The following is an 11,680-nucleotide window of genomic DNA, read 5'->3' as shown; positions in this document are numbered from 1 at the left end:
GCCAATTCCTGCTGAAATCTTGGTAAAGAAAACATAAGAAGAATAGAAAATGGTTTCATGTCCTTTGGCATGAGGATTCTGCAGGCGAAAGTTATCAACAACATCAGGCAGCATTGACCTAGGGATGAGCAAGTAAAAGAAAAACTCAAGGCAAAATCTCTTCTCAAAGCTCAAACTTGCTGAAACCGTACATCCCTCCCCCCTTTTAAAGATCTGACTGATGCAGTCATTCACATGAAAGAATCCAGTTCAAAAAGTCCTACTGCTGGACAGTAGGGCAAAAATCTGTGTAAGGAACACACGGCCACATATTGCGAGGCAGAAAAACAGCTGAAAAAAACCTGCAAACCCTTGCTGTGAGGTGACAGAATTCTTTTGACTGACTGTCATTCCAATCAGAAGTTGTGATATTAAAAACCAGAACAACAAAACCCCACATTTCTTAAGATTTCAAGGGACTCTGAATCTCTCAATAGTTTCACTCTGAAATAACTCTTTTGACAAGCTAACAAAATTTTCAGAAACCAGTGAGGCCTCTTTTCTCTCTACTTCAAAGGGACTGAATTTGCTAATGGGGAATCAGAATGGAAGCTGCTCAAATGTCAATTGTGAATTGACATTTTATTTCCAATATATGTCATGATTTACAGTTGGTAAAAAAGGGCTTCTCACCATCTGTGCAGAAAAGCTTATGTGGTCTGACAGCTTATTTCAAACTATGTTTCTGCGATCACTTGGAGTTTCCAGGGCACTGTACAAATGAGTAATGCAAAACAGCTCTCAGCAATGCTCTTGCTTTCTGGTCAATTTGACCTGAATAATAATTATTTCCTCTGGAGAGGAAACGTCCCACTCTGCTCATCCTTGAGTAACATTTCCCCACATATTTTCAGTCCTCAAAAGCTTTTAAAGGACCTTTAATTCTCAATTTCTTTTAATCGTATCCTGGTGTTATTTGATCTATAACAGAGGTCTGTTCAAGCAAGGATACACTTCTTGGCTTATGTTTCCTCTGCTATGTTCTTAATTGCTGAGCACTAATTGATTTATCCAACTTCATAATTCCTGTTAGTTGTTAGAAATCAAACCTAAGCAACTGACTTACTGTTATCACAAGTTCTGTAGCTACTTAGATTAGTGATTCACCTGCATACTCGTATGTGCAAAGAGTAACCACAGTTAGCATAGTCAGAACCTGTTAAAAACAGGCCATCCAAAGTCACGTCCTTGCAAATAGCCTTTATTATAAAAGCAAAAAAAGATTCTTGGAAGAAGTGACTCTTGCCAAATTCTGACACTCTCAGAGGCAAATTCTATGCAGTAGTACATACATGTAATGTAGACATATACCCCTTCCCCACCTCAAATGTAAAATCATCCTACCATGGTAACAGAAGAGATGCTGCAATGCTCAGACCGGAGACAAAGGCCACCAAGTAAGCCAGGATCAGGTTTGGAATGGTCACCAGCATGACTGCAAAAGGAATCATCCACTGAGGAAGAAGAAAAACAGTACATCTAACTCATGGTACACACTGCTCGATGGTGCATAGGTTGTTCCCTTCAAAACAGAAGGCTTTGTAACAGACAGTCCACGCACAGCAATGCCTAACACTTTACTATTTTGGTAAAATGACATTTCTGAGGAGCCCTGAGCCAACCTGTATTCACCTAACCAAAAGAATCAGGGAAAAACAGGACAAGCCAGGGTACTGTCTTCTCTGTTAGTTGTATTAGGGCTGTAACTGCACTAGTAAACTGAACAGCCCCCAAAGCCTGTTCATCAATCATGAGGACAACTGGCAGATGCTGGCTGCTTTCACACTCCTAAGCATTCAGTCTCCAAAAGAAAATGTGTGGCCATATAAATACTTTTTGTGAAGAGCCCTTACATGGTCTAGTTCCCAAACTGTGCCCAGATACTTCTTGGGAGATGTCAATCAGCTTGTGCTAAGATTCTTATGCCAATGTAGTAACAGAGATGACCAAACACTGGTTCCTATTCTAGGCCAGTGGAACTATTTAATTTACTCTTAGAGACAAAGCCTTGAAACATGACCACACTGCATTTCACTGAAAGGGGCAGGGGTTAATTTTAAACTGGAAATATCCCATTTCACGGATCATGTTGAGTCTTAAATGAAGAAAAGTTGCTTACACCTTCATTTCCAATAATGACTCAATTTTTATTTAGTATTTTTTTAATTTAGCAGTATTTTTTTAACTTAGCAGTAATTGAAACCAGAAAGGCAGTGTAGTTTACTCCTGTTCTATGCAGCCAGATATTCTCATGACACTGCACGAGTCACTAAAGGCTACCCTCACAACCAAACTTATTTGGGATGCTCAAGGATTTGTTTTCTGGCAGTACTTAAACCCACCAGATTTCCTCAACTTCAGCTTGAGGCAATGGGCTTACAGGACTGAAAATCCACTATTTTAAATGCTGATTGAATGCATACAGCCCAGCTGTCCTGTACCCATCACATGCTCCATCTCCCACGCCTGTGAACCATGGGCACAGCACACGTAGAATCCAGAACCAGGGGCTTATCTACAGGGCTTTTTAATGATGGGGGATTAGTTCAACATTAAGTATTTCAATCCTCTGTACTTGCAGCTTGGGAGTTGAGGGTATGAGAAGAGCTTTCACAGAGAGCGATTCCTCTAAGCACTGCTATTTACAGTTCTGTATGATAAGTGATTCTGAGAGTCCCGGAGTCTAATCCATTATGTTTATGTTTTAAATGCATTTCCCATCTACAGCATTTGCTCCTAACCTAAGGAGGCAGAAAATAACCTTTTCCAACTGCAAGTTCCCAGCACAGAGAGATAATCTTTGCATTAGCCCAATGTCGCGGCAAAATCGTTACTTCACCACAAGAGAGCACTCCAGCAATACAAGACTTTATGTTGCCTGTAAGCAGTTTTATGACTGCCTTATGCTCCACATGGGGCACTCGCTCAGAAACCAAAGCCCTTGAACAAAATCCTAGATCGATAATAATCAACATCGTGACTGTAACTTTCTGCTGAAAGAGAAGCACGGCCCGCAGGCCCGAGGCTGCAACGCCCCGCAGCCTCCCTCGGGGGATGGCAGGGCAGCCAGGGGCAGTGCTCCTGCTGCAGAGAACAGCTGAGCCACCTCCTCCTTGTCTCCCCATAAAGCAAACACTCCAGCTGGCACCCAGCTCCCTGTCCCAGGGCTGCTGCCCCCCCGAGTCATAAACGACCCCCCACCGCGCGTCTGCCGCCCGCCCCCTGACAGCACGATGCCAGGGGACCCCACTGGGGTGCCAGAGGTGGTACTGGCCTGGGCAGCAAAGCAGGAGCACGTGCTGCTAGGATGGGAGTGGAAATGGGGATGGGAGAGTGGAAAAGGACTCATCCAAGGGCATTCCTCCATGGCAAACATACAACTGTGTACCTGTGGGGAGCTGAAAAGATTGGGCTCATTTCTGGTTTCATTTTTCACTAAATCCTCCAAAAAACCACAGCCAAAAGCTATTATTGGCTAGGATGGAAGCCAGGGTCATGATAGAGAGCCATTTTCCAATTTTAGACACCTTGCCAAAAGCATGAACAAACGAGCTGCCACAGTTCTTAACATTTCTTGTGACAGCTTCCCCTCCAGTCACCAGCTGAGAGACTTACCCAGCTCAGCGCTTGCCCCGTGAGGGCAGAGCAGGCAACCTAAATGAACACAGCACATGGAAGCAGCATCAAGTAAACAGAAGAGAATAATTTCTAGCCTGTGCAGCAGCCTGATCATGGGAAGAATGCTATCAAGGATCCTGCTTGGGTATGGCCCTGTTCCAGAAAGCTTAAAACTTCTGGGAGTTTAGATACTTGGCACTTAAACTGTTGGTCATCTCTTGTGGAGGAATGAGTCAAAAGAGAGTAGTATTAGCAGAAGGTAGCCAAGATTCTTGCTGCTTATCTACCTACTCTGCCTTTTATACTCTTTCAGGAGTCTTACTTTAACACAAAAAATTAGTCTGGAGCAGTGTGAACTTTTTTTCAGGAAACTGAATTGTAAATTACATATTCACCCTGAAAGCTGAGCAAGGTTTTAGAGAAAAAAAACCCTTGTTTTTTCCCCTGTCTCCTTCCCTTCCAGAAGCACATGCCCCAGTGACAGACACAGGATCCTAAAATGATATGATTTTATTTCACAGTAAGAGGCAACAGATCACTTGTACAGATCACACAGGAAGCCCCTGTGATGTGTTGCCAGACACAAAATTCATCACCGAGTCCCCTGAGAAACACCTACAAGGTGAAATAGAGAGGTGGCTTTTTTTCAATCCAGCCCCCACTTAGACTGTAATACAGTCAAGCAACTCAACTGTAAAATTAAGTTAAACCATGTTTACAGAGGTGCTGACAGGCTTTCCAGTCATGTTAAACTAAATTTATAGAGACAAGTTGGTTGAAGAAAGCATTTTTCATGGCCAAATGGACAGAGGAGAAGATTTCCTATGGAGGAAATCTCCATTCTCTGGTCCAGTCAATGGTCCAATACTGTTTTTGGCAATTCTCTTTCCTTAAGTGGTAAAAAAGAAGTGAGGACAGGACTTGCATTCCAGATGCCTACTTCAAAACATAGAAAGATTCAGCATATGTGGAACTTGAGTTTTAAAGTTACTTCTGATTCTTTGGAAGTCATTCCAACACACAGCTTTCAGTTCCAAAAATGATAACTGTTCAGTTATATTCAACAATTGTCACCAGACCTAAATTTTCAGCTTTGGTCAGATTTTGACATAGCTGCAGGCTGGATTTTCTGAGTCCTCATGCTTTGTTGTGCACAAGGCAGGCAATTTTTCTTTCCTCTTTCATAAGTAATTGAAGGTAAACAGGAGGAAAATGGGGAAGAACAGGCCTATACAATGACTCACAGAGGATGATGACAGAAAATTGCTGCTGTCTGCACTAAGTGAAGGACTTAAAATAATCCATCAGAGATGAGGGCAGGCTTGCTGAGCTGGCTTTGCAGAGCTGTGTCGAAGTTAAACTAGGTTTCTTTTCTCAGATAGGTCACCTATATCTTTACTTCACTAATAACATCTCTGTTTGGAAGGATGTGGGCACCCTGCCTTCTTATGTTTCTGTAGAAGGATATGTCACAGGCTTCTGTTTCCTCCTCTGCAACTGAATTACACACACGGACAACTCAGCACCATACACAAAGACAAACCAAGCCTGGTACAACAGATAACTTGCCAACCTGAGGCAGGACAGATCTGAATTTATAAAACCTTACTGGGGTTCACTCCTGAGAGCAGTCAAATGCAGAGCTTGTGTAGATTCTTAAATAATCTGGGACGTCCCTTCAGCATCAATCCATTTCTCAAAAGTTTCTCTTGGAAACTTGGAATCTGCCTGAAATTTGGTGTAACGATATAAAACATGCTTTAAAACTGAGCAAGTTTTCGTGTAGCCTGAGGTTATAAGCACTTGAAAGAGCTCCTTAAGTGGCTCTGGTTGTCAAATGAAGTGAGCACAAGCAGATTTTTCGCGGAAAGGATTTGCTTACCGAAATCCCACACGCTGCACACTTCTTGCCAAATCGCTGCAGGAACTTCTGCCAGAAGGGGACGCTCAGAGCTGCCGACACCTACAACGGACAGAAACCGTGCCTGTGCTCTCCCTGCCGCTGAGCTGCAGCCCAGAGCTCACAGACGGCTTTTTGTCAAAGAAAGGTGAACTTCCAGATTACTCTTTCTCCTCATCATTTGAGTGATTTTTTTTTTTTTTAATTCACCATTATATATTACAAACAAAAGCTATCCATGAACAGGTTTTCCACAGTCAAGTATCAGAAGGCAGTGTCTTAAAATGTCCTTTATCTAATGAGAGCCACAACACTTAAATCTATACATGATACAGCCATTAAAGTTCAAACATGTTGCAGTCATACTTGGTGCTAATGGCTTTCGCCTCATTATCTAAACCTGACAAATGAAAAGTGAAATAAGCTCTACCCTGTCATACAGGCAGAAAGCTGAAGTGCAAGATACAATTATCTTAAGATATACTTGGAGTGTGTATCCCATACTACATATTTATTTTTAGGAACCACCTGTAAGAGGAATATTTGTTTACAGTCAACATTACCATTTCATATACTGTAATACTCACCTGGTAGCAGCAACAACTACAGGCAACACAGAACCAATTCACTGAAGTATTGCTACTAATGACAGCCTTATACAATTGACCTAAAATGTTATCTCATTGTTACAGTCATCTTCCACTCTTTACTGACTTTACTGTCTCTTGTTTCTCTTCTTGGTGCTCATTACTTGCAGAGCCATAAGATAACAACAGTCATCCCTTGCTCTCCAACAGCCTGGTTTTAAACATTGGAAAAGATCTGTCTTCTAATGTGGGAAAGAAGAATCAAAAAGGGGTAAGAAAGGGTGGGAAGCTGGGACCAAGGAGTGGAAATTAAGTTCTCCTAAGGTGGTTCCACAAAGTCTCTGTGATAAATGGGTCAGAAATCATGCAATAGCTTCCCTGAAAACGACGACTGCAGTATTCTATATGATAGACAAATTCTCTACAAAATATTTCAGAAGTGAAGCACATGAACATTCCAGTAATTATGTAACATCAAATGTTCTACTTGTGTTAAAAGGACTTTGGTCAAAAGGATGAAAATGGCAGTGTTCAACTAATACTACTTATAATATAAATCACATAATACAGGAGCAGTGTGTAACTGAATTATAAGTATCACTTAAGCAAGCAGAATTCTACTTCTGCATGTCAAGAAAAAAGGTTCTGAAAAAGGATCTTTTTATCACACTGCCAATTGCTCCAGAGAGGAATCTTCATCTCTGGCTATTTCAAATATTTATCCTTGCAAGCTGCCTAGCCCACATGGCTCATGTGTGTTAATACACAAGTTAAAGCTCTCTTTTTTTTTCAGCATATTGGACTAGGGAAAGGGAAAAAAGGAGCTGAAACTCCAGACCTCCTTTCTGGCAGCAGCTTTTGTCCTTTATAGGAGTAGGAAGTAACTTTCAGGTAAAGTCAACAGGAAATTAATTAAAAGCTCCAAAGTACTAAGTTTTTAGAAGTATGGTAGGGAACAATAGCTTTACTTCAAACAGGCAGTGCAAAAGATGATGTAGCTTCCTAACAGCTCTGTCTAGATACAAAACTCTACTTGTCTTCTGTTATTTTGTGTCAAAAAACAGTGAGAACCAGCTATCCAATAAAAATATGGGAGAGAAGTGCAACTCACCAAGATGGTCACCACCAGATACTGGAAGTGATTGTGAAGATCAGCAGCCTGAGTGCAGAATAGAACAAAGTTGCTCTGCTCCAGCTGTTGCATTGAAGACATTTGGCAGTGACCCAAAAAGAAAGGAAAATTTATAAAGACAAAAATGAGATCATACTCCATAGTAGCCAAACGTAGTTGGTGACTGGTTTAATGTAGGATTTGGGAGTCTCATTCTTCCCTCATTTACAACAACTTGAAGAAGCAATAACTCTCCTGCTGTCACTGGAGTAACATGCCAATAATACTGGGGCAGGCAAGAGGTAAACCATGCACCTAATACAGCATAAAAATGACCACAACAGGAACTGCCTTATGAGAGGATTCTGTCTGAAGGCTTTATTCTCTGTGTTGCAAATGCCAGACTACCTCAAGAAATTGCCTTTCCTTCTCCATAGTGATGCCATAAAACTTTCACCAGAAGCTGTGACTTTGAAACATGTTACTCTTCAGCTGCAGTTACCCTCATGCCAACTTCCTCGAGTAGAGCAGCTGGTTTTGTGCACAACCTTAGCTACACAGAGTAGCTTTGGGTCAGATATCTCTGTCTGTCTGAGGGCTCACAGGACAGGAAGATCACAGAACCATAGAAGATCTAGCTGCACTGTGTTATCCTGACAGATGAAGCCACTGCCACCATGCTTTTGCACAGCTCAGTGGGGTTCTGAACACCAGAATATGGTTCAGGCCCAGCTCCAGCAGTTCTGCAGAAGCAGAATGACAGAGGAGGATTTAATGCTCATGTAGCTGCAGATTATAAGTTGCCAATCGTCTGTACACAAACCATCATAAAAGTTAAAACTCTTCTCTCCACTGCCACCAAAGCCTTCCCTAGCTTGTGTCCCAGTTTATGTTGACATCATTTTAGATGTAGAATATCACATTCTGGGATTATGGCCAACACACCTTTACCTGCCTATTCCTTTGCTCACCAGAAATCCACTCACTAAGTTCCAAGAAGTCAGTGTCCCTCCCTTGAACAATGATAGCAATGGCTGCTCACGCTGGCTGAACTGGAGCAATACAGCTTCCAGCTTCTGCCTCCCCTCACACCTTCCCTTCAGTCTGTACAAACAGAAAAATAAAGAGATATGAACCAACAGAAGATCTTTTCCTCTCCGGATGGGGTCAGCAAGTAGCTGGCTGCACCAACTAGGGAGGCCCTTGCACCCTTGCTGACTGAATGGATGCTGGAAAGGACCTGGACCATGAAGGACCTTTCATCTCCATATCTCTGATGTTGCTCACAGTGCCTGCAGCAACCAGATGTAAGCTGAAAGCTTCTGCTATTGTTTCTCTCCGTTGGGCTGACAGATGCTGTAAAGGACAGCCTGCTAACTGTGCCCAAATCCAAGCCAGCAGGTAACTTCAGTGCTTCTTTGGCAAACAGACTTTTAAGCAGCAGTGAATTTTATTTGCTTTTCAAAATAAAGCCAACATCAACTGGTATGTACAGGTTCACATTAAAATAACATATTTCCTGAGTTGAGGATAGTTCAGAAATCAAGCTTTAAAATGACTGCTGGACTCTGGGCAGTAAGGGTTTCTTACTAAGTGGTTTTAAGTTTTTCTACAGCTTCTCTGTCTGGGAGGACATATTGCATCTTTTTGTGAGAGCCACATTCAGCTGCAGGTCCTCTTTTGAAAATTAGCTCTATCTAGCTCTGAGACAGGTAAGACCTCCTGCTTTGGAACATCACCTTACTCTGACCTAATGCCTTCCATCACAAAAGACTCCATAAGAACCAGTTCAGCCACTGAGAACAGCCACCTGTGCAAAGGAAAGGGGCAATGGTTTAAAGCTGAACACACTATACAGAAGAACAGAGAGAAGAGAAAAAGCATTCTCTAAGCAACTGAAACCACAGGAGACTGTAGATGGATAACACATAATGACCCAATCTGGGTCACTAGGACTAGTTCCTCACCTTTTATGGGGGGGGGAAAAAAAAGCCATGTTTAAATGGTCAGGACTTTGGTTTTATTTCTTGTTTGAAAGAACCATCCCCAGCTGGATAGGACTCCAGGCACCAAAAAAGGACTCTGGCTCCCTACTGATTTGGAGGTGAAAGCACCACCCCCTAGATCACCACCTCCAAGTCACCAGCCAAAGGTTACTTGCATTTTAGCTGCCACAGACTCTCCCATGCTGGGACTGGAATGAGGCCAACACGCAGACTTAGAGAGTCTGAAGTTACCTGAACTGCTGTCGAGATGAGAAGAAATGAAGCTGTAAGCTTCACATATGGACCATGCTTCATGGTGAGTCCGAGCCCCTTGCAAAAAGGAATTGCTCTGTCTGAATTTAAGGCATAAGGATCTAAGAGAAGCAGAAAACATAAAATAACCATCTTTTCCAGAAATTAAAGTGAAATAATTTTTATTAAATCTAGGCATATTTAACATATCTTACCATCTTTTTCCTTTACTCCAAGAAAAAGAATGACAATTCCAAGAAGATACACACCTCCTATGACCCCTGCTGCAATCATATAAACTTTTGCCTTTGAAAAGAGAAAAGGCCATATTTGAAATTGTGACAGGAGAATGACAGTCATTATGAAAATTTCAGTCTCTTTCTGGTGAGTCATCTGCAAATAAAGAAGTGCCTGTCTCCATACAGCCAACTGTCTGTCTTCTACCCCTCTGAAAGATGTTCGCTTCTGCAGCTCATTTATAAACAACACCTACTTTAGAATAAATCCAGGACATGTAAGTATATATTTCTTAAAAAAAAAAAAAGCTGTGAACAAAAGGGTTACTGTGTTAACTACAAGTTTAAAAATTTGCTTATGTTGATACTAGCTATAGACATACACAGTCATCTATCAAAAACACGCAGAGTCTATAGAGTGATTCTAATTTTTAGTAAATCCAGTTGATCCAGCTACCCAGACTGCACTCTCTATCTTCCTGCTGGGTGGGAAAGGCCTCAGTACTGATGTAAACATAATTACTACAGTTACTGCATTTATACATAACAATATCTATACATTAAACTTCCTTTAGGCTCTAATGAATTTTAGAAATCACACTTTCATGGCAATGTTTTGAGAATATGGTAGCTTACATGTTTGTTTTCCCAGTTTCTTAGTGAAATAGTCCAGCAAATCTGGAAATCTTTGCTTCCCATTAGCCAGGGGAACAAAGCCTCCACAGGCACCTCCCACACCATCAGATCACATTTATTGTTTCCAATTCTAATTACATTGAATCTGTAATAAAGCTTTAAAAAACTATTTTGCTTTAGCCTTCTGTAATAATTTATTTTATACTGTGTTATCTAAGAAAAAATGAGTGCTAGTTATAGAGCTTTATGACACAATGACTGTCAGATAGGAAAACTGAATTCCAAATTATCAGTTATATGTTGCAAATGAAGTGATTATGAATCTAGGAAGCACTCTGTAAATAAGCATGCAATTATGAGAATGTACTCCTAAATTTAAAGTCACTTAGCATAGATGCAAAGGGAGTCTGATGAACCATGTAAGTACAGACAGTCTTCAAGGTAACAGCTTTTTTAAAGCTATTTACATTTCAGAAAGGAACAGGGCAAAATAAAGGAATGCAGGAGTACTCTTGATTTGGGATAAAGGTTTGGGGTTTTTTTTGTATCAGAGCTATAACTCAAGTTGCAGGTTACTTTTATACTATTGGTTATGGCTTGCATAGACTGCAGAATTGTAGATACCTGAATTCACTTAAACAAGGTAATTTCAGCCTCAAAAAGCAGAGAAGGGGCTGAACAAAAGAACAGTAACAGGACTCCATTATGAATTTTATATCTCATGTCTATTTCTTTGTTAATTTGCTCAAAGTAATTTAACTAAATGCTGTCTTTCAGAGGTCATCACTAAGTGTAATTTGAGCTTAAACTATCAAGGATAACAATGGTAGACCAAATAAGATATTCTGACCCCAAACAAAACTCGTTAACCCACGAATAACCATAGAATTACTTGGGTTGGGTGAGACCTTTGAAGTTCATCTAGTTCCAACCCCCCTGCTATTAATAATATTAATTAATAGACCAGGTTGCTCACAGCCCCATCCAGCCTGGCCTTGAACACTTCCAGAAATGGGGCATCCACAACTTCTCTGGGCAACCTGTTCCAGTGTCTCACCAACCTCAAGATAAAAAATTCATTCCTTATATGTCATCTAAACCTACCTCATTTCAGTTTGAGACCATTGTCCCTTTTCCTGTTGCTACAGGCCTTGGTAAAATGTCTTTTTCCATCTTTCTTATAAGCCACCTTTATATATGGAAAGGCTGCACTAAGGTGTCCCTGGAGCCTTCTCTTCTGTAGGCTGAACAAATCAGCCATTCCTCATAGAAGAGGTGCTCCAGCCCTCTGACTGTTTTCGTGGTCATCCTCTGGA

The 11,680-nt window shown here is 41.2% G+C and overlaps 1 protein-coding gene across 1 annotated transcript in view; it reads right to left on the bottom strand.

Annotated features, from left to right (window-relative positions):
* MFSD2B (major facilitator superfamily domain containing 2B) overlaps positions 1 to 11,680 on the bottom strand; it is a gene marked incomplete at its 5' end in the record, with an annotated part of 20,013 nt that overhangs the window by 2,913 nt on the left and 5,420 nt on the right. The window contains 6 exons of the mRNA XM_008935695.1: positions 1 to 118; positions 1,384 to 1,493; positions 5,540 to 5,620; positions 7,256 to 7,339; positions 9,493 to 9,614; positions 9,708 to 9,798. The exon at positions 1 to 118 is cut by the window's left edge and continues 47 nt beyond it. Of these exons, the coding sequence (XP_008933943.1) occupies positions 1 to 118; positions 1,384 to 1,493; positions 5,540 to 5,620; positions 7,256 to 7,339; positions 9,493 to 9,614; positions 9,708 to 9,798 (606 nt within the window). The remainder of the gene's footprint in view (positions 119 to 1,383; positions 1,494 to 5,539; positions 5,621 to 7,255; positions 7,340 to 9,492; positions 9,615 to 9,707; positions 9,799 to 11,680) is intronic.

The sequence above is a fragment of the Merops nubicus genome, unplaced genomic scaffold, assembly GCF_000691845.1.
Source record: "Merops nubicus isolate BGI_N331 unplaced genomic scaffold, ASM69184v1 scaffold10052, whole genome shotgun sequence".
Lineage (NCBI taxonomy): Eukaryota > Metazoa > Chordata > Aves > Coraciiformes > Meropidae > Merops > Merops nubicus.
The sequence above is the reverse complement of the archived record's forward strand: the minus strand, read 5'-3'. Positions and strand labels throughout refer to the sequence as shown.